This window comes from Neolamprologus multifasciatus, chromosome 9 (genome assembly GCF_963576455.1).
Source record: "Neolamprologus multifasciatus chromosome 9, fNeoMul1.2, whole genome shotgun sequence".
NCBI lineage: Eukaryota > Metazoa > Chordata > Actinopteri > Cichliformes > Cichlidae > Neolamprologus > Neolamprologus multifasciatus.
In genome coordinates, this window is record NC_140447.1 from 18,341,886 (window position 1) to 18,365,049 (window position 23,164).

The window sequence follows — 23,164 nt, forward strand, 5'->3', positions numbered from 1 at the left end:
CAAAACTCACCCGGTGCTCTTGCTCCATCCAGCCCAGTCTTTGTGGGTAAACTGCACAAATCACACCGCATGCTCACCCACCGCTGACAGCCCCCTTCTCTGCTTCTCACCCTCCATTACTTTCATAACAGCATTTATTATCATCTACATGACAATCTATGTGGGGCTCTACAGCGAGGCTCAGGGGTGACAGGGGTTAGTGCTGAAGGGAAGCGGTGCATGCTGGGATTGCGGCCTGCTGAGAGAGTGGCATTCTGGGAGGCGGTGTCCTGCGGGCAGGGCCTCTGGGGGATGCAGTATGGTTAATAGGCCTTTCATGGCCAGCCCACAAAGCCTTTTGTCCCTGGGCTAATTCATCCTGCCCAGCATGGAGAGATGGAGGGGGGGAGACCATGGAGGGGTTTTTGAGGCGATGGGAGTCCCCCCCTTTTTCTACTCTCTCTCTCTTCTCTGCCTTGTAGTGCAGGGTGGCGCTAGTGTGAAGGAACCACATACAAACAGAGCCTTGCTCAGTAGCAACAACAGCAAAACATTGGCAGGACCTGCAAAGTGCTGGCAAACTGCAGCACAACACTGGAAAACATCCACGATTAATGACTCCTTGAAGACATCCTGGACCTGAAACATCCTGCTGGGATTTGTGATTATTTATTTATTTATTTTTGGGCGTCCAATAAAAGTTTAACACACAGCATCTCCAAATGAGACAAACCGGGTGTGCACACATACATACAAACATACTCTACCTGAACAAGAACAACAGGTGTCATGAAATACCACAGGCTGTCAGACAGTGAAGGCCTGCAGGGATGCGGCAACCCCTCAGGTACATCATGGTGGGAGTTCCTGCATTCAGAGAGGCAAGGCTTCCCACCAGCAGACCCCTCTATCAAACCCTGTGATCTGGGAATACCCAGTTATTAATGAACTGGACAGGAATGGTTCCCCTCGTTTCAAAGTGTGCTGACTGAAGTGAAGAAGAGAATTCCAGAGTGAGCACAGGGGGGGGGGGGTTCGAGCTGTGATCACTGTAGTATGAGAGTGAGTGTGTGTGTGTGTGTGTGTGTGTGAGTGCTGCACAGACCTGACTACACTTGTCCCGTCCACAACAACACAACAACAGCACAGCACTTGCACAGCTGCAATGGAGGGCCTACAGGCCTCAATGGACGGGGGTCAATACAAACCCTGTGGGGACCGAGGCATAGCAAATCAGGGGGAACAGAGCAGGAGGAGGGGGAGGGGGCGCACTTTCCTCCTAAAGAACACCAAAGCTTAAAGAAAACTTCATTTTTTAAAATATTTTCTATTCACAGTTATCTCCATCTGCATTTTAAAAACACCCCTACACATTTTACTTTTAAGCACAATCTCTGCAAAGTCCTCATACGCTGTGCATACGCTCTGTAGGGGCAAACGGCGGTGCAGTACCTACCCAGCTCTGGGATTTTGGGAGCCAGTCCCTATTGTTCAGATCCCTCCTCCTGCTTGGGAAGTGGGAGGACCCGAAAAGGCGTCGCAAAAGGGAGAATTGTTTGAGAGCTCAGTCATCCAAAAACGGCCTTTCAATGTGAGAACTTGGGGGAGCCGAAGAAAATGTCGGTGGCATCGCAGTAAATTACTAAAGCAGCAAAGGCTTTAGAGGGAAAAGAGAAGCGAAAACTGTTGTGTTTTTTTTCTTGGGGGACTTAAACGCAGGAGAGACGCGAAGAGAAGATCGCCTGGTTAAAACGAGGTGCGAGCGCGAAGCAGTGCAAGTTTTGGTAAGTTTGACCGCTTCGTGCGCTCCGTGTTTTTTACGCTGTTGTTACAGTTTTATACATGAACGTATCGGCTATGTTGCGTGTTTTCCGACTCGTGTGGGCACTTCACCGGCTCATCCGTGACTCTGTTTCAGAGAAATGTGCGACTCTTGGTGTTTGATCACTAGTTCGTTCATGCTGGCGTCTCTGCTTCGATAGCCGCATTTGTTTTGCTTTTTTCCTCCGCTTTCTCCAGCCTTATGATCCACAATAACTCTGCTAAAAGTTCCCGTGACACAGACGTGTATTATTGGGACGCACCTCGAGGTCAGATTTTGGATTTGAAGTTGCTTTTTTATATATATAAAAAAGAAAAACTTGACTTTGGTTTCGGACTTAGCCTGCGCCCTGATTGGTCTTGCGTCCGTATTTTTCCCCAAAGTTTTCCCCCACTTTTCTGGCGACTATTTCACCACGATGCGTGTTTGTGAAGAGCTACGGACCTCTCGTAACACGTCGCGGAGATTCACGGCTGTGTGTTTAGGTATACTTGCGTTTTTCTTTGGGAAACGTGTCTACGTTTTGCAGGCCGCAGCCTATAGTCGCTCCCATAGGGTAACAGGAGACAGACATGGTGAGCGCTGCCAGATTTACCCCATATCATCATCATCACCCTCAGCATCGTTGTGGTGAGGTATAGAAAAGCGGGTGAGCAGTGACCTCCGATGAGTAGATTTGTAAGGAAGTAGAAAGAACGAGTGCCAATTCTCAGAGTTCTTATAAATAATTAATTTCTTTTTTTACGGTGCTGCTTAGCCAACTTTAAAAATCCTGCCCCTTCCCTCCCCCTGAAGTTTATGTAATGCTATCAAAGTTGTTGGATCTTAACATAACAGTTTGGTTACGTTTACGCATTAGACCGCAATCTTCTATTTTTTCCCACAACCCTCCTCCAAGTGCTCAAAAAAAGCCCCGACCAGATTGTATGTTTCTGCTGTCATCAACAAACCCAAACATTGCTACCTGAGTGGAGTCCCACTCACTCCCTCTCACCCCCAAACCAAAGTCCTGGTGTCAGACTAACCTCATTAAAGCCTCCAGTAAACTGGCACCTCTGTTGGTGAGAAACCCTGCATCCTGCCTCGCTGTCAGGAGAGTCTCCCCTGATGCCATCCCCTCATCCAGGTCTGATTTAATGACCAAATGTTCATCTTGATCCCCCCACACGAGTTTTGAGTGCTGGCCAAAGGCTGCATCACCGTGAAGGCTCCCAGGGTGGAGGGAAAGGAGGGAAGGGGTGGAGAGGAGGCGGATGGAGGCCTGCAGAAACAGCCGCAGGGGCTCGAGTTTCCAACCCCAGGTGTCGTTTTGTTATTTGGATTAGTCTACATTTAGCCTCCACTGCCTTGCATGGAAGACGGCTTCGCGATTCAGTGACAGACATGGCATCAGACAAGAGGGCCCGATTGTTCCCGCTGAATCAATGTCACTTGGATTAAAAGTCGAAACGAATGGCCTGGCCTCCTCCAATTAGGCGCACAGCTTCTGGGCGAATTAATTGGTCTCAGTAAAAAGGAGCCTCTTGTTTGGTAGCAGGGTTTGTTGTTTTTGTTGATCATCTCTGGCAGGCGGGTGGATCAAAGCTGAACTAAATGATTCCTGTCTGATTCTGTTTCTCACAGGGCTTTGGCCCCTTTGATTGCTGATGTGGGGAATGGGGGGGACAGTTATGGGAGTTGCTAATCAATCTTGTGCAATGCTAAGCAAAAATATTGGAGCTGCTGCTACTGTGGGCAGAAACTATCATTTTTAAACAGTTTATTTCCCCATAAAAGTTTTTAAATACCATCTTTTATTGACTTGTGATCATGAACCACGTGTTAAAGATGGGAAAACACATTTTTGAGCAAACATTTCAGATATTTCTCACAGTCCTGGCTTCTTAGAAATAAGTCTTCTGATACCAAACTACATTTTCAAAAGTTTTTGGTTATGTTTCTCAAGGCGGTGCCATTTCTCGTTTGTAGACTGTTCGTAAATGAAGACTAACACGCTTTCATACAGTAAAGCAGACTCCACATATTATGCTGCACCAGGCACATTTCAAGCCTCTATAATATGTGTGTTACACTGTAATTAATGTTAAAAAAACATACAAAGTTCCTATTAAGTTGCTTTTTTTTTTTTTTTTTTTTTTTTTTTTTTTTACATTTTTAGGACTGCGAATGAAGACTATATGGACAGGAAGCTTGCTTTATTGTCTTTCGGTTACAGTTTCATGTGGCTGTTACCGGCAGAACCTTCTTTTTTTTCAGTGAAATTAAATTTCATTGATCTTGGTTACCTGCCAGACAGACAGTTTTCCCCTATTTTGCCTGTTGCTGGATAGTTTTCATCCATCCTATAGGAGCTTAGCTTTCTTATGTGTTATAGCCTGTGAGGAAAAGTTACTGTGTGGATTTGGGTCTGCCGCCAACAGAAATAGAGTTTCTCACTCGTATCTTAGCTTTGCTTCCAAATTGACTTTGCCATGTTGAGGTATGATGTAAGATATGAAGGCAACGAGGACAGGCTTTAACTAACCCCTCATGCAGCCGGGAGTGTTTTCACATCTGGGTTTAAATCAAAGTCTGCAGACGTAAATGGATTTTAAAGATGCATTTCAAGATTGCGAATAGCCAGCAGATCCATAAGGACCGCTGTGCGCTCGGGTTTTGGGAGCCAAAAGTTTCTCACTGTGGTTCTGAAAAGCACCCATTGTTGTTGTAGTGGGTGTAACATCCGTGTTAATTGACAAAGGTGAAGAAGAAAAAGCTCCATCCTGGGGGCACGCTTTCATCTCTGACAGCAGGTACGCTCATGCAGTCATAACAGCCTGCAGAGAGAATCTGTAGGCCTTTGCTTGTGTGTGTGTGTGTGTGTGTGTGTGTGTGTGTGTGTGAGCGGTAGCTACCCTCCCATCAAGATCATCTCCTTGCACTGGAATGTATTACTTGTCACCTGTGTGGTGGTTTTGAGATTAGTGCATTAGAAAAAGGGTTACTAAAGACTTGAGAGAGAGAAGTGTGACTAGTTTACTTCATAATGTACTTTTCATAAACGAGCGAGGAACACACTCATCGCCAAATAAGGCTGCCTCATTTTCCACTGCCAGACATTATTGGCCTGTTGACATACGATGCATTAGTCCTCCCGCACTGACAGATTGGAAGCTTGGACTTGAGCCTCGTTCCCCCAGGAGGGTTTCTGTGTCCAGTCAGACATCAGATAACCAAAGAGGGACACCTGGACTGGCAGGTGGCCGGGGTCTAGGCACCTCCCCTGGGGCTGCATACCTATGTTCTCTTGATCCTGTCAGCCAGGACCACAGAGTGAGAGGGAGAGAGGAATGTGAGGAGGGAGGTGGGTGAAAAAAAGAAAAGGGGGGAACTAGAAAGTTTTGACAGTGTTGGAGATGCTAATTAGGCTGTGATCAAGCAGATTATTGAAGAAGGAATGAAGATAAATTAGATGCAATGAAAGAAAGGGAAAAAGTCTGTTGAACAAGAGATGGTTGTTCAGCTTTTTCCATTACAGAAGCCCGCTTTTAGGCAACGTTTGCCAAACCATATCTGCACACATGTGTTCAGTTTATACACATATATGTATATCAAAAACAGCCAATGTGTAATGTCTTAACAGCTTTATAGAGATTGTCCAAAGCCTTGAAACTAGTTGAGTTGATCTGCTTAAAGTAAAAGTTCTTGATTGGATAATGAAGTTACCCAGGGCGTACTCTCATTCTCGCTCTCTTACACAAACACACACACACAAATGCACATTGAGAGTGCGGTATGAGTGTTGTTAGATCATTGATCAACTCCAGACTCTGGTAAGAAAGCTGTGTGTGTGTGCAGACAAATAGTCCTGTGTGTGCAAAGCAGATATTTGGACAAAGATTAGGGGGGTGTTATTACGAGCCAAAAGCAACCCAGACGCTCTAATAGATCATTCACACACATGCTTAAGATTGCATTCTGACTGGAACCGCTCGGTTTAAGCCTCACAGTCACGTTCCTGCTCTTTCTGCTCTCTTTCATGCACGCAGTTGGAAAAGTTTCCTCCCTTTCGTTGGTTTCCTTAAGTTTCTCACCTTTTGCGTGCGGTCTCGCTGAGTGTGGCGCGCTGAGCCTGCACGCACGCTGGAATAATAAGTGCGTTGTATTCTTTTCTCCAGCTTGTGTTAAAGATCAATAAAAGCGGCAACAACAAAAAAAAAAGCTGGAATCTGGGATGTATCCCAGAGCTACAACCAATAATCAGATTTAAAGTGTTGCCCCAGAGAGCAAGAACTCATCATCGAAGAATGTCAGACTGGCAGGAGAAGACATGATTCAACAGAATAAATCACTGGGCACCAGATTAGTGAGGTATTGGGCCCCTGAGGTTATCAGTGCTGGAATTTTCCATCGACAGCGCGGCTCTGTCTGCTGTCCAAATTGTATCTGTATGAGGTTTTTATTTTATGCAGGATAATGCACATCCGTGGCCTTGAGTGACAGGACAAATGGTAGCTCTGCTTTACTGCGTCTCACAAATCCTGCTCCTGAAACTGAGAGCTCTCTTTGAAAAGAGCCTCCTCCAGCTGTTTCCCTTCCCAAGAATGTCTTTGAGATGCAACAGCTTTCACTCGATAACCATGAACTAGGCTGTCAGGCGCTATTGCACCATCTCAAACTCAGTTGACGCGGTCGAACCCATCGCGTTCTCTTCACGTTCCTGCCTCTTATCCATTTCCCAATTCATCCTCATGTCTGTTTTTTCCTATAACCTTCTCATTTGGCCTGCTCCTTCTAACTTTACAGTCTTTCTCCATTCCCTCATCTCTCTTTCTGTCACCCCCCCCCCCCCCCCACCACCACCACCACCACCTTATCTCAATTTCCTAATGCCTCCTCGTATCTGTTTTTCATATAATATTTCACCCGCTCTGCTTTTCTCTTCCTTCCTTCATCTCCCACTGAGAGTTGTAGGGCCAGTCCCCCCCCCCCCCCCCCTCCCGGTTCCTGCTGAATAATGGGGAGAAATTGCTCTTGATTTATAATTGGTTCCATTCACTCTGATGCATGAGCTGCCAAAAGAGTTGGGGGGCCCCCTTTAACCCACCCCGTATCCCTCCTCTCTCCCTCCCCTCTCTCCCAGCGCCGCAGGAACACACAAAGAGCAGGCTGCATATACGTACAGCTATGAAAGTCTATATTGGCATGCGTGAATGCCGTGGCGTGCGTGCGTTTTATTTCTCGGGCTTGGGATAAGTGGTAGCCTGTTTTTTAGCGTGTTGACATTTGGTGTTGGAAAAACTTCCTGAGGTCTGCATATTTATGTGCCTCTGTGAGTATACTTTTACCATGTAATAGGAGTTTGTGTGATTGCTTGCTTATGTGTCACCGAGTGTGTGTGCTTCTTGTGCAAGGAGAGAATGGTTGTGGGTAAATGAAATATGTAACTGCATGCACGCGCGTGTGTGTTTGTGCGATGAGTACTGTGAAATCCTGGGTATTATCCTTTTTTCTATCTGTCCTCCTTTCCTTCTTGGCATCTTTCTATTCTTTTAAAAAAATATTTCTATCATCCTTTTTTATATCCATCCTTCTGTCCTTGTATCCTGCCATCTATCTTTCTAACATTTTTTGCTATGTTTCTATTTGCTTTGTTATCCTTAATTCTATCATCTGTTTCTATCCATCTTTCTGTTCTTCTAGCTTTCTATCTTAATCATTCTCCATATCCTTATTCCATAACAATAATGGATACTATTCCTTATTAATATGGAGTAAGAATATGGAATGGTCTCAGTGTCCTTCTTCCTGTTCTTCTGTACATCTTTCTCTATTCTTTTGAATTCCCAACCCTGGTATTCTATCTTTTCTACTCCTTTCTTCCTCGCTCCCGTCCTTCCAGGTCTAACTAACTCCCCAGGAAGCCTCTATGATCCAGTCCTGTTCCCATGGCCTTGGTGGGCACGCTGGCATCCCACACCAGGCAGAAGAATGTGGGTGGATGTGCTCACCATGGCACCGTAATTAGCTCTCCGTGGTTAATTCGGCTTCGTTATCTAAATTATGCAAATGCTTCAGTGCCTAATTGATTAGAACGCCCCCTCCTCTACATGGCAGGCCTGTCCAGATCCCTCTCGTTAATCCCCGAGACGCACTGTAGCTCGTTAGTGTCGGTTTGGGGAGGGGGTGAAGGAGGGCTTGGACGGGCGTATAGCTCGTTAATACTTTGTGAAGCGTGCGTGTGTGTTTGAGAGAGCGTATTATGAAGGAGGAGGGGGTAGGTTCTCAACCTCGTTAGGGATGCTTTTGATGTGTAATTTTATGGCATGAGAACGAGTGATGTTTTGAGTGGAGGATTTGAGCTGGCCCCCTCTCCACCTGTTGGGCAGCATTTTTATGCCAAGGGGGACTCCATAATGTCCTCTTGTCTGCGGGGGAGTGGAAAGAGAGGTGGGAATCGATTTTTAGACTTAGTCTCTGCCAAGATTTGGTGTTGCGTTGGCAAAAGAGAAAACAACGGAGGTTGTCCGCTTCAGTTTTTGCATCTTCCATTCTGCATTATAGTAGAGATGGGCAACATCCAGAGGTACACGCATTAATACTAAAGTAATTAACACAAAACCGCATGTATTTCTGCCCAGTTCTATTCAGATTATATGTACATATTTGAGTTTTGACATTTTGGGTGACCAAAAAAAAAAATATCCATGTGCAGAGTTATTGCGGAAACAGTTAAGTGAATAATCTGCAAAACTAGCTGGATTAACGCTGGCATCTCCAGTGTCAGCATGTGCTCCCTCTCTCTCTCCCTTTTATTATTGCAGAAAATGAAGTAAAAATATTTTTGCTTTCAAACTGCGAGTTCGACAAAACAAGACTTTTGATTCTGTCTTTTTGGGGGTTTAGGAAACTATACATGACTTTCTAAAGTTGGTTAATCGGGTTAGTCAATAATCCATGTAGCTTTTGGGTGAAAATCTTTAGGTGTTGGACTCTAGGTTTAACAGAACAAGGAAGTCATTGACCAGAAGCTAACATGTGACGCCTCTCGCAGTGTTTTCTTGAGAATTTGTTGGAATAAAAATCCCCTTCTCATCTTTTATGTAGTTGCCCTGTGTGATGGTCTAATGGTAAACTGGATGTGGTTGTGTTGGACCATGCGCGTCCTCCTCCTTTACTCAGCACCAAAACCCCGGCCAGGCTAAGAGGCCAGCCAACAGATTGACAGAATGAGGAGAAAATATGTTGAGACATTCAGCGTTGCTCTCACACACGCTCCCTCGAACACAGCCGCTCATTGATGAGGCTCTGCTCTCTCCTCCTGCTCGCCTGCCAGTTGACATCCTCTCTATTAATTTGAGTCTCTGTTCAGCTTTCTCAGTCAACCTCTCCACCCACCCACCTACCCCTGCATCCATAAAACCCTCTTCACCCGGCTCACATCAGTCTTTAAAGGCACCGAACTCTCTCTCCTCCTCTCTGCCTCCACAAACTCTCCACACACTACAGAAACCTCTTGGTCATTGAGCACCCCCCCACCCCACCCTCCCTCTTCTCTTTGGTCATTGAGCAGGGCCCATCAGCTCTTCCCCGGACCCTTCAGAGTAGCGTCTCCCCTTTCTCCAGGGGTCTGCGGGGTCTTTGTCTGTGCACCGGCTCACTGCTTTACAATGACTCTCCACTCTATTAAGGTGCGTTCTGCCTGTTAGCGTCGCCAGGGGCAACCGGCCTCCCGCATGACAGCTATGCGGTGTGGCATTGTGGGCTGCGGGCCCGAGCGGGGCAGTTGAACCCCCGGCACTCCTAACACTTGACACCGCATGTGTTTATCTAAAGGGGGGGCTTTGTGGTGTTTGGAGAACCTTAAGGGAGGATAGGGTGGGGTGGAAGGGAGGGGAGCGCACGGGTTGTAAAAAGACGTAAAAACTGGGGGAGGAGGAGGGAGCGCAAGAGGGGACTTTGGGGAGGTGATAAATATTCAACAGCTCAGCTCCTCACGAGAAGTTACTACCCTGATACCCCTTCACTGCCTCCTCTCTCTCCTGTTCGTCTTCTCCGTGCTAGAAAGCAGATGGAATGTGAGAGCTCAGGGAGGAGGCTCCAGTCGGGTTTTATCCAATTAGCAGGGTTGTCAAAATGAATTTATCCACAGAGGCAGGGGCACAATGGGACCGGCAGTGGCCCAGGAGAACGGGGGCCCCGGTGTCTTTACTTAGCACGCTCACAATCAACTTCTGTCAAGTGTCTCTGCCCCACAACGGCATATGAGACACCGGCATACCTACAGCTCGTGATGCATGCCTGCACACCACCGCCACAACCTCTCACTGCCTGCTGTTTGTGCTTTCTCCTCGCCCTCTCCAAACAGGTGTTGGAGTAAGAACACGCACAGAGTAGCTTCTTCTTGTGGTTTCAGAGTATGCAAAATGGGCAAACGTCCGTTTTAATTCAAGTGACGCTTATTTAGGTATCCGAGGGCGAACACGTGGCTCTGAGCAGACATCCGTGTGCTTGCCAATTTTTCGTGACCTTGCAGATGCTGCACAACAAGGACACAAAGAATGGATGCCTATTCAAAGCGGACACCATGAGGACACAAAAATGGTATATTGCTAGTTTGGCTGTCCACTGCTATCTGTGTCCAGTAACCGATGGTGTTGGTCCACCACATGGTAACTCTACTGGAGGGATGGAATGTAATTCTTCCAAAACATATTCCCTCATTTGTGATATGATGAAAGCACTTTTTAAAAGGTTGGCCATAATACAATAAGATTCATAAGTTTTTCATATGTTTTTGCCCCCGAGGACACTCCCACCAGGATAGAAATGTTTAATCGTACTATTAAGGTGATCACTCCTTAGTCCTGAAGGCAAGTTATTAAGTGTTCACAGCAAATTGCAAGTCAAGACACCTTTAAGATCTCCCTGTGATGACCATTAAAATACCACAGCATTCGAAGATAATCCCTTAAAAACTCCTCCCTTGAAAATGAACTTTTTAATCACGATAAACCAAGATGAGTTTAAAGGGTTTGAACAGAACTGTCTGGAAAGGATTTTTTGTGCAATACATGGATACGTGCCATTAAAACATTTTCTCTATTGACACCTTTATAGATGTAATAAGCATCAAAGTCTTTTTTTTTCTCCCTAAATTTCAAAGGGAACATGAAGGCACTGAGGGAGGGTAGGAAAATCTGAACCTGCTGAAACCACAAGAATGGATCTGATAGAAGAAATCCTGCAGAAACTCTGTTTAATATGGATCTGTAGCAGTGTATATGCACAATTATGTTATAAAAAGTTGATTTTTCACATTTTATTTAATGCATATGTTGCATGCAGGACCACCTGTTGCAGGGGTAGGTTGAAAATCTTTCAATAATGTCAGCAAGTTTAGACTTTTTTTAAATTCAATACTTAAATGAACAAAATCCTTAATTAAACTAAAAAAAAAAAAAGCTATATTACCCAAAAGATAAATATTAAAACAGCTGCCCAAAATCTAAAAATCACAGCTGTCATCGTTTGCTGTCTCTTTTACTGGTCTACATCAAAACTGTAGCGAGTCGAGTTTCAGGTCCTTACTGTGACTACAGGAATGGTTGCACTCTAGTCATACTTGTTCAGTGGGACTGGCAGATTTGAACAGTTCACAGAGTTCCCTCTCTTGTACTGTCACTAAAGTATGTCTCATATACCGCAAAGCTGTTCGCACAATGTGTTTGCCATGCGGCGTCGTTCCTCATGGTAGGGCTGTAACAAAACAGTCACAGGCATATGTGTGCACAAACAGACACACACGTGCACATGCACACTGCTTTTAATTTAGGGGAGCTGTCTGTGTGTGTGCGCTCTGTTTTATATCAGTGTCGCTGATGCGTGGGAGGCTCCTCTTTCCCTCTCTGGCTTCTCTGGGAAGGAGTGATGGAAAAAGTTGGACATGGATGTCAGGGCAACTCTTCATCTTGACGCAGGGTATCCGCTAAGCAAACACGGGACCCAGCTCGCTAATGAATCAGACCAACAGACACACTCAGAGAAGCTGGGCTGTTTTTTACGGGAGTGATATTGTACGAGGTGCCTTTGCAACAAAGCTCTGTCCTTCGTCTGATTGCTAGTGCTTTTATTTTGAAAAGAATGAGAAATCAGACATGTGGGAGGGCTACGCGCTGAGGTAGCGTGTCCCGCTGTGCGTGTCGTTGGCAGACCGGTTTGTGTAGTTGGTTTATGGTTAGTGACTCTCACAGTTGGGACAGGTGCTCCACAGAGATGTAGGTGTTTTTTATGGGCAGCTGTACTGAGTTGTGTCCATATAGTGACCAGCCACAGAAGCCACAGGCCTTCAGCTCTGCTCCCTCCTGGTCCCCACAGTAGCGTGCTGTTTGTTTACAGAGTGAGCCCGCTACTGATGAGCCACTTTGTGTGGACGAGTGATTAAATGAAACTGTACATGTATGTAGGGCTGACACTAAGGGTTATCCTCATTCTTGAGGGCTTGTCTCAGATAAACAGAAGGTCTACACATGTGTGAATCTAGAGAAATCAGTGATTGGAGTTTTTGTCTAACAGGGTATTAAGACAAATTTTTTATCAGCATTATGTAGAGTTACCATTCAAATCCAGTTCCCTTTTGCTTTTGCGGGGGTTGTAGCATCTTAAAATCCAACACCAAGCAGGAAGCATACAAAAACAACTCGAACACTGGAGCATTTAGCAGCTAAAAAAAAAGAGAAAAAAGTTCTGTGTGTTTCTTGGTGTAAATAAACTCGATTCATTACGGGGCTGACTAATCATTACTGCGCCACGCTGTCTTTTCCACGCAGAGCGCTGCTTTGTTGCTGTTGATGGCACGAGACTTAGTCATCTGAAATTGTTTACACATTCATAATGTGCAATTAAAACGGAGCAGAGAGTGATGTGTGGCCTTGTGGAGCTGTTGCAGCTGCTTTTCCATCACCCCACCGCTCTGCTCGTTTTCATGTGCCAGGCAGCCAAACTTATATATATATATATATATATATATATATATATATATATATATATATATATATCTTTTTTTCTTCACTGCTACCATTAGATGATGAAGGTGTACTGTAAAAGTTTCCATTCTCTTACTGTCCTGCCTTGGGACCCTTCTCTGTGTGTGAGCGCGCTGGTGTGCAGGCAGGCTTCATTAATCATCCCCGTTGCCTTATTAAGCTCAGAACAAAAATACATGTTCAAAGTTGCGTGCCGCTTCCACTTCTGCAGGTTCCTCGCGGGACCGTTGCATGTTCGAGGACATGCGTGCATGTGAGGGAGAGAGGGAGTGAGTGGGGAGAAAGGGGAGATTTAGTTTTGCAGGACCACCCTCCTCATCCTGACGGGAAGTTGTTAGTTTAACCTGACAGGAAAGAATTTGGGAAACTTGGCAGCAAGGGGAGAGAGAGAAAAGCTCCGCTCTCTCTATATTAACCGTTAATAGACTAACCATTACCAGCGACTTCTCTATTTGTATTTTAAGTATCCATCTTATCCTCACTCCTTACTGCTAGGATATATATACATTTCCACCCTGTGCCTCCCTCCCTTCTACTACCTCTCATTAGTTGCTCTTTGTCCAAACTCTTGAAAGCAGCCTGTGTGTTTTCGTCTTCTCCTCTATCTTCTTCCCTCTCTTTATACCGCTCTACCTGTATCAGTTACACCTGAGCAGGAAGGTGGAAGGGTCGGGTTACGGCACGCAGAATGAGGGCGCCCCTTTGATGAGCGTGGGCTGGATGGGTGCGGGTGCAGCGGGAGGAGATGGGGTCAGCGGTGAGATGGGGGCTGACAGAAAAGAAAGGCTTTATTTGTGTCTGGAGTTTTTCTGCTGAGCGCACCGCCTCGCCTGGCTTGTGTTTCGTTAGCGGCCGCCTGTTCGTGCACGTGTGTATACAAGTAAAATTCAATCAGAGGGAGCGGCGCGCTGTTTAGATGGAGGATGCGTGTCTCGGTGCAGTTCTGCCTGTTTGCTTCAGTCAGGTTTGACTGAAGCAAACTGACTAAAGCCTGTTTTGCTCAGTCTGTACGTGACCTTTCTAACCACCTCCTGTTGTTGTGTGTTTCAGGGGGTAGTGTATGGAAGATGTCTGGAAAGCAAGACTGGACTCCGTGGATGAAAAAGAGAAGGGCTCCAGTGTTGTGCGCTCTTGGCGCAGTACTGCTGTGCTGCCTGCAGAGCGGCGCTTCACTCACCGGTGAGTAAACAACATTAGCTTGTGAAGTACTGGACCCCACTCTCACTGTAATCCCAGTGCCTATTTCCTCTCTCTGTGTATTAACAGTAGGCAACGTAATAATGAAAATGTTTTCTTTTTCCATCCATCTGTCTTCATGCCCTCAGTCACAATTTGCTATGGCAGTTTTCTACCTCACTCTACCCTCAGTTACTGAGTGCCTTTACACACCTGATACACAGTAAGTCCTTGCCGGGGACAAAATATTCTGGCTGAGGCACAGCGAGTGAAATGTTATGTATCTGGCAGCAGCAGGTACAGCAGTATGTTTGAAAGAAATCGGAAGGCGGGAATAGTGTGCATGAGCTGTTCTTGCCACTAAAAATAATGCAAGTATTGTATGTGGAGCCACGGCGATTAGCTCATTCACTGATTCAAGCAAAATTTGCAACCAAAGAAGCCAAACATTTGTTTGGGAATTTGCTGCTTTTCTTGGTCTGTTGTAGGAAATTTTGTGATTTAATCACGTCAGACTTTGCTTTGGATTTCCAACTAATCAAGAAAAGAAATGATGGGAAACATACATATCAGTTGCCCGATGTGTAATGAGTTGGAAATATCTTTTATACGCATGCTCACATGAAGAGTTTCTAATTTGCATCTGAATCCTTGTTGTTAATCGTTTCCTCAGACGAGGTGCCGGCGTTCAACGAAGAGCCCACATCCGTGGTGCAGAAGCTGGGAGGCAGCGTCACCCTGCATTGCAGTGCCCGTCCCGCCTCCGCCAACATCAGCTGGCGCCTCAACGGCAATGAGCTGGTAGACGGAGATTTGGGTGTAGTGCTGAGGCCCAGCAGCCTGTTCATCCCGGTTCTCTCCAATCAGACTCTTGGCAGATACCAGTGTGTGGCCAGCACCAGCGCCGGAGCCCTAGCCAGTGTGCCTGCTAACGTCACTGCTGCCAGTGAGTAGCCACCCACACGAAGCTGTGACAAATAAACACAAACAAAGGGGCCCCTTTTTGGTTTGTCAAAATATCCAAAGAACGCGTTGGACTTTTTTTCTTTTCTCTCTCTCTAAGTAGAACAAAAGCAGTGAAGGGGCGGCATTTGTTTGCTTTAAACCTTTACCAGTACATCACTGTAAACCTCGTACTTTTCCACTACCTGTGGTTTTGGGGAGAAAAAAAAATATAAACCTACTGCAGTTTTGGTCCTTCCAGTGAGAATCTGTTGCACATCAGTAATAAGTGGATAAACTCTGCACAGTCAGGCAGTTTTTCTTCTGTGTACTCAGACAAAAAACAGCTGCGTCAATTTAATAGAGTTAAAATAAATGATTCCCCATGTTGACGTTTTTAGTGCTTTGCTAGTGTACGGTGTTGTATTTGATATCCATTGTGGGACTGAAAAGGGGGCCTGAAACTGTGAAACCTGAGCTGGAGGAATGAAGGGGACCCAGGGGCCAGTCTGAGCAAGCGGGGGGGGGAGACCAGCAGGACTTAGCTTGGAGGCCCCCCTACCTTCATTGGCCCTTTGCTTTCCCCACAACACCACATTCCTCACTGCAGGGCCCGACAGCAGGACTCGCCAGAAGTTATGGCCCCGTAATTGTGCTGAGGGCTGAGTGGAGATAAGAGTGGACAGAGGATCTAGGTATACGCCCCAGCAGAGCACACCATTAGCTAGGGGGGCGGGGAGGGTGCTTTTACCAGTATTGTTTTACGCGTAGGGATGTGATGTATGCGGCTGCAGAAACTGGAAGCTGTTTTTAGGCCAGTCGAGACAAGATCCTGACACGAGACGAGACGTGGTGTCACATTCTCTGCCTCCTCGGATCCCTCCACAATCATCTTCACACACATTTCTCCTCGCACGTTTTTCACTCTTCACCCTGTCACTTTCTCTCAGCTCGCCTCCTTTCATTATCGCCGTCTCCCTCTCTCTCTTTCTCCCCCTCATCCTCCTCTTTTTGTCATCTTCACCTCTCTCGCTCTTATTTTTCTTTGGGTTTTCTCCAGAGGCTGTAGCTACAAAGGCATTAAAAGTTATTGATTGCTCCAATAGTGGATGAATCACGCTGGGACAACCACATGTGGAGCCAGTCTGTTCGCCCCGCCTTCCCAAAAAAGCCTCTTTAATTTAATAACTGCTTCTCCTCGGCCACCCCCAAACCGCCTAAGGAACTGCTCCGTGGGGAGTGTGTACGTGCTTGCCTGTCCTTGTGAGCCCTCTTAGTTGTACGCACATGTTTTTTGTGATCAGGATACGTTGACTCCAGACCCTCCACAGTATCCGACTCCGAAAAATCTGCGTCTTCTTGGCATCACTTAAAAGCTCCCCCGCTTGAATTCTTGTGCAGACAATCACCCTCCTCCCTTTTTTTTTTTTTTTACCGTAGAAACATGTATCTGCACAACGTGAACGCACAACACGTTGCTATAACGTGTTATAATTCAGAGACGTGCGCGCGGGACTCCTGTTGCTGCTGCACATAAAGATGATGAATGTACTGTCTCTCTCTCGCTCCTTCTCACCCTGCCAAGCAGCCGTGGTGCGGGAGGTCTGCTTCACTTTATGAATGCCATCAATCCTCCATCCATGCAGGATGCACTCACAAGAAACATCACATGTGCGCGCTCGCGTGCACACCTGAGAGGCTCCCATGAGGGGATTTTTTTTTTTTTCCTGTGAAGAATGCGGGGCAGTAGAGTTGTGAGAGGGGGCGTTAAAAGGTATATATGAAGGAATTTGGGAGAAACAGCCAGGAGAAGGAGGAGGAAGGTAGAGTGGGGAGATATGAGGTGGGGGAAGGGGTGTCTGTAAAAACAGCACCTGATTGATTTTGCAAATGGAGCGCCGCACGGCCTATCCTTGAGGTTTTTTCCCCTTCAACACACCCCGCTAAGCTTGACATGTCCTGGCTGGGATTCTCATCTTTCAGAATAAGAGCTGACACAGGCATAGGGTTGTGTTGTGTGTTTGTTGTTAATGTGTGCGTGCGTGTTAGACAATCTCCCCCATTACGCCCATTAAAGCTCCCCCAGGCGCCTGCAGAGGGGGCAGATCCAGCGTGCGTGGTGGATAAATCGGCTGCCCGCAGTGAATGTGTTTGTTCAGTGCTTTTAGTAAATCACTTTAAAGCCCCTATCAATAGATACTGTTAACTAAACTTTGCTTGTTGAATTAGAGGTGTACAAAGACTCATCAGCTGACTGTGTGTGCATACGGGCAGCTCGGTGTGCCGGGTCCAAGAAAAACACACCAGTTATAGCAGCTCTGGAAAGAATGGAGAGGCTGTGTTTGTTAAGAATAAATCAACAAAGGCTGGCAGACGTTTAATTACGTTCCTGGAGAAGTTTTATTTATCTTTCATTTCACTGTTGGACGCCTTAATGACAAATTTCTTTGGGTGTTATTTTCCCCTCCTGTGCTGTTCTCTTTGCTCCTGTTTCTTCTCTCTGTCTCATGTTAGGTAACTCTCTGCTTCAAATCTATAAAATGGCAATGAAACCCTATAGGATGGCGCTTTCTCCCCTTTGACCCCCCCAATGCCAGGCCTCCAGGCCGCTCAGGCAGGGGCTTAGAAGGTCAGGGGGCCAGATAAGTGTCTATGCTGTGCAGACCGTGTGTCTGTGGGACACAGTCACAGCACATGGCCCCGGTAATCCCCACTCCCACCATTTCCCACGGAATCTGACCCGGCTCCAGTCCCCCGGTATAATGTTTGACAAGATTAATGTGGCCTACTCAAATGTTACTGACACCAGAAAAATTAGCTTGAAGTGCTTTCCTAAAATTCCTGCGAATTTCAGCGGATCACGTAAAGACGAGCAGTGGGAAAGAAGTGGAGGTAGAAGTTTTTTTTCCAAAAAGAGGGAACATTAGAGAAGCTGTGGGAATGTGGTTACAACACAGAAAAGTCGGACTGACATGAGAGACACCCAACATGGGAACAGCACAGTTATTATTGCTCTGAATATTGCGGTTTTGTACATCTGAAGCCGAGGAATGACTGTATACATGTGCAGTTAGACGTGATTTACACTGCATATTAAGATGATGAAAGAAGGGTGAAATGTGTTGTAGCTATGAGACGGCACTGATTTTTCTCCTCATGTCTTTGTTGTTTTTTAGAGCTGCGGGACTTCGAGCCCGATGACCAGCAGGAGATCGAAGTGGATGAAGGCAACACGGCTGTTATTGAATGTCACCTCCCCGAAAGCCAGCCCAAGGCTCAGGTTCGCTACAGCGTCAAACAGGAATGGCTGGAAACATCCAAAGGTAACCAGCTGCTTTAATCCCTCAAGATCTTTTATAGCATTCACTCTCTCTCCTTAATTCCCATACTATCTTCGTAATTTACCGGAATGCTATAATCCTGCTATCTGACCCATCGTAAAACCACCGATAAGGGCATTATCTGGAGAATGTTGAAACATGGGAATGCAGTTGTTTATTTTTCAAACTATTTACTTCTAAGTTGCCTGGAAGAGAAGAAAAGCTCCAGTGGTTTGTAGCTGGTATGCTGATGATGCCTGGGAGCTGTAGGTACTGATATCTACCTTATCTGTGAGGAAATGAATACCACATTGAAGAGCATTCACTTGGGTCAGACTCGACAGTGCCACTTTGTGGCTTCAGCTGGAAGTGCAGCTATGTATTGGAATGGCACACAGGGCTCATATTACCCACGCTGTTTCACAACATGGACTCGGCTTTTCTGTGGTTCCTCTTTGTCTCGGTGGTATTTCTGATTATTTTCTCTGCTTTTCTTCTGCACCCCTCTCACTCAGACTTATGTTTTTGTTTGGTACTGCAGGGAACTACCTCATCATGCCATCAGGGAACCTGCAGATAGCCAACGCCACACGTGATGATGAGGGGCCCTACAAGTGTGCTGCCTACAACCCCGTCACTCAGGAGGTTAAAACGTCCACCTCTGCTGATCGTCTGCGCATACGCCGTGAGTCACTATTGCTCATTCAGCATGGCATTATGGTCTTGCAGGGACGCATTTTACTCGTAGGTGCTCACACGCACAATGCCTCGATTCTTTCAGGCTCCACATCAGAAGCGGCTCGGATCATTTACCCGCCGGCACCCCGCTCCATCATGGTGACTAAAGGCCAGCGGCTGGTGCTGGAGTGTGTGGCCAGTGGCATCCCAACTCCCCAGGTCACGTGGGCAAAGGACGGGCAGGACCTGCGTCTCCACAACAACACGCGCTTCCTGCTTAGCAACCTGCTTATCGACGCAGTCGGCGAGGGAGACTCGGGCACTTACGCTTGCGGGGCAGACAATGGCATCGGCTCGGCCAGCTCTGCCGTGGTGCTCTATGACGTCCAAGTGTTTGGTGAGTAAAATGAAATGTTTTTTGTTTGATTCTACAAGGTACTTTTGTTTTGTTTTAAGTTTTTTCTGTGTCATGGATTTAATAATTACATCGACTCCTGTTTGGCGGACTGGCAAGACGGGTTTTGTATGCACAGACCCCGTGTGAGTGTGTGAGAGAGGAGCAGTGTGGGCGGTGTTTTGCAACACAGAGTTGGTGGAGACAGAGCTCTCTATTCTGCACCAGGACTTGATTGAGTGTGTCTAGGTTATGGATGACTGTTTTTACAGTGATTTTCTGTGTGTGTGTGTGTGTGTGTGTGTGTGCGTGCATGTTTGTGTATGAATGTGTTGTGGGCTCGTCTCTCTGCAGCTGGCTCTAATTAAAGCCAGAGTGCTGCTGTAGCTGTAATGAGCTCTGTCTTTTCCCCCATTCACAAGCAGCCAACCATCAACTAGCTGGCCCAGCCTGGCTCCACACACCCCCTTACACACACACACACACACACACACACACACACACACACTACAACTGTGTTTTCAGAATCGATTAAGTCACTTATCAAGCAAGAACACGAACCATGTTGTTTCCAGCTTATAGTATTTCCACTATAGTTAGAAAATTTTGGGGTTTGGATGGTTAGCGAGACAAAAATAGTTATATAAAAATGTAAATATTGGAAATTTTTGGCACTTGTAAAGCAATCTTAAGGAATCAGGAGATCAATTAAGTGTTTTGGTGAACGATTGTATTCACCGAAGCACCGAAGTTTACCTCGATTAGTAGTTTGGTCTACAAATACCAGAAAATAGTAAAATGTTTCCACAGAGATGCATATGCACAAAGTTTCAGGTCGGCCTCCTCACCTCTCTCCTTTGTGTGTGTTTTGTTTTTGTCTTTTCCCTGCAGAGCCTCCTCAGGTGATGGTGGAGCTGCAGCAGCGGGAAGTCGTGTACGGAGACACGGTGCGCTTCATCTGCCAGGCCCGCGGTAAGCCCGCTCCCTCTGTGATGTGGCTCCACAACGCCCAGCCGCTCGCCCAGTCTTCTCGCCACCGCCTCACGCCCCGGGGGCTGCGCATCTCCAAAGTGGGCCCCCGGGATGACGGGCTGTACCAGTGCATGGCTGAGAACGGGGTGGGCAGCTCACAGGCCTCCGCTCGCCTCATCACCGTATCAACCGGTGAGTGGGTTCAGTTTGGTAATTTGTTGATGATTTTCTTTTATTTCACAGATGTTAGATTTCATCCTTCTTGTTTTGTTACAGGGACTTTATCCCGAGGGAGGCTGCCTTCCATTTACCGCCCGCTCAGCCCAGACAAGGTGCTGAGAGAGCAGCCGCCTGTGAGGCCGGGGGTTGCAGGTGCCATGTTGCCTCTAGACTGCTCTGAATTTCCAGGGTACATGCCTGCAGAAGCCCCCATCATCCTCAGTCAGCCACGCACAGGCAAGGCTGACTATTATGAGCTCACCTGGAAGCCGCGGCACGAGCATGGACCTCCTGTACTGGAGTATATGATAAAATACAGAAAGGTACTGCAAGAAGCTCATCGTTGAAACTTTTTAGAGTCACACGTGTGTTCTTGTGTTAGTAACTGAGCCTGCTCTGCCTCTCAGGTGGGAGAACTTCTTGCAGACTGGACCTCCACCAGTATCCCGGGCTCTCTCCATAAGCTGACTCTATCCAAGCTGCAGCCGGACAGCTTGTATGAGGTCGAGATGACTGCCAAGAACTGTGCAGGGCTGGGACAACCAGCCATGATGACCTTCAGAACTGGCAAAGGTACAACAACAACTGTTATCCTACTAGATTCCTTGAGTCTTCGCGCCATGTGCTTTTTTTTTCATGCCGGGTACTTGTGGTCAGTTCACATCAGCGTGCTGCTGCATAATCTGCTTGTAAAAAAAAAAAAAAAAGTAGTCCCCAAGAAATTCCCTTATTTGTTCCGTTTTGAGTCATGTTTGCTAAACACTGAGGCACTTTAAGGTAATCGTTATTTTGACAGCTTTAAACACATCTTAACTTTTGACTTCTCAGACTAAGGGAGTCAGAAAGTGACACCAGTCCTTTCCTTTAAAAATGACTTGGAGTACATTTCTTTAAGATGATGTTGTGTCTTATCTCTTTTGTCCACAGGTCGCAAAAATCTGGGAGTGTCAAATGATCCTCCAAAGACTCCCTCTGTCCCCTCACCAAGCCTCTCTCGTAAGCTCTCAACAGTCCTGTGTATTACTGAGACAAAATCCTCTCTGATTAACAATACTAATAAATCTATTACTTTGATTATGAACAGAGCTAGATACAGTTTCACCTTCTCCTTTCACTAACAAGTCTCACTTTCTCTTGCATTTCTGTTCCCTGAAGGATGAGCTCCCAGTAAGTGCTGAACGTGATTGTCGCTGAACTTTCTCTCACTAGTTTGAGTATATTGTCCCTGTTTGTGGCGTCCATTTGACACTCTTCCCTGCTTTTCTTCAGCTCCCGAAGCCCCCGACAAGCCCACGGTCTCCACAGCAACTGAGACGTCGGCGTACGTGACTTGGATTCCACGCGGTAACCGCGGCTTCCCCATCCAGTCGTTTCGGGTGGAGTACAAGAAGGTGAAGAAGGCAGGAGAGGACTGGGTGACGGCGGTGGAGAACATCCCCCCGTCGCGACTCTCCGTGGAGATCACGGGCCTGGAGAAAGGTCAGCCATCTTCACACCCTGTTTTCAAAACCGTAGCGTTGTTGCTCAAAGCTGTTTACTCTGGCTCGGTGGGGGTGGGGGGAGCAGTAGGACATGTCGTACCATATCATTACAACAATGATGTCCACATAATTACATTCCCATGGTCTGCAAAATTTATCACCATAATGAGTGTTGTTTCAATCATCTCAGTAATTGTTGCCATCAGTCAAAAGCACAGCACAGCATCGCATTTGCTCAGACAAAGAAAACAGACAGTAAAGTGAAAACAAGCCTCATTAATCAGCACAACAATGGGAAAACGTCACTGGCTGGTTGTAATCCAAGAGATGAACAATGCCCGTTCCTCTCCCTGTAGGAACGTCCTATAAGTTCCGTGTGGTAGCGGTGAACGTGATTGGTTCCAGTCCTCCCAGCGCCCCTTCCAAGGCATACACGGTGGTTGGCGGGAGAACACACGAACGCCCCGTCGATGGACCCTACATTACCTATAACGAGGCCATCAACGAGACCACCATCATTCTCAAATGGACGGTGAGTGTCCAGAAGGAGATTGAGGATTTCAAAACCAAGCTTACAGTGATTTATAATGTGATTTATTCTCCCCCTCGACAGTACACTCCTGTAAACAACACGCCCATCTACGGTTTCTACATCTACTACCGGCCGACAGACAGCGATAATGACAGCGACTATAAGAAGGATGTGGTGGAAGGGGACAGATACTGGCACTCGATTACGGACCTGCAGCCCGAGACCGCCTACGACATCAAGATGCAGAGCTTCAACGAGAAGGGAGAGAGCGAATTTGGCAATGTCGTGATCCTTGAAACAAAAGGTGAGGTGCTTTGTTGGCGAAAGCTTGTCGCAGTCAGTCACTCTTGTCTTTTACAAAAGAGTTTCTTTGCTAATAGTTTAATTTTTTCCTCTTTCTCCTTTTTTCTACAGCTCGTCCTAACTCCCAGAAGCCTCTCCCATCAGAGACTCCCATTGACCCTCGGTATGGACCACCTGATGGAGGTGTGCCTCGCCCCGGCGACCTCCCCTACCTCATAGTTGGCGTTGTCCTGGGAGCCTTCGTCTTCATTATTGTCGCCTTCATCCCCTTTTGCCTGTGGCGGGCTTGGGCCAAACAGAGTGAGTGCACTTTGCCGTTCCT

At 46.7% G+C, this 23,164-nt stretch overlaps 1 protein-coding gene across 4 annotated transcripts in view; it reads left to right on the top strand.

Moving 5' to 3' along the window:
- boc (BOC cell adhesion associated, oncogene regulated) overlaps positions 1–23,164 on the top strand; it is a 59,827-nt gene that overhangs the window by 32,654 nt on the left and 4,009 nt on the right. For 2 of the 4 annotated variants that reach the window (XM_085173477.1, XM_085173478.1), the window contains exons 3-15: positions 13,876–14,004; positions 14,675–14,947; positions 18,120–18,266; positions 18,805–18,948; positions 19,045–19,338; positions 20,227–20,499; positions 20,584–20,849; positions 20,934–21,099; positions 21,454–21,522; positions 21,796–22,005; positions 22,364–22,539; positions 22,621–22,843; positions 22,954–23,142. In XM_085173477.1, the coding sequence (XP_085029603.1) occupies positions 13,876–14,004; positions 14,675–14,947; positions 18,120–18,266; positions 18,805–18,948; positions 19,045–19,338; positions 20,227–20,499; positions 20,584–20,849; positions 20,934–21,099; positions 21,454–21,522; positions 21,796–22,005; positions 22,364–22,539; positions 22,621–22,843; positions 22,954–23,142 (2,559 nt within the window). Of the gene's footprint in view, positions 1–1,393; positions 1,764–6,651; positions 7,113–13,875; positions 14,005–14,674; positions 14,948–18,119; positions 18,267–18,804; positions 18,949–19,044; positions 19,339–20,226; positions 20,500–20,583; positions 20,850–20,933; positions 21,100–21,453; positions 21,523–21,795; positions 22,006–22,363; positions 22,540–22,620; positions 22,844–22,953; positions 23,143–23,164 lie in introns of those variants that run through there. The other 2 variants (XM_085173480.1, XM_085173479.1) reach the window with 2 other exon arrangements.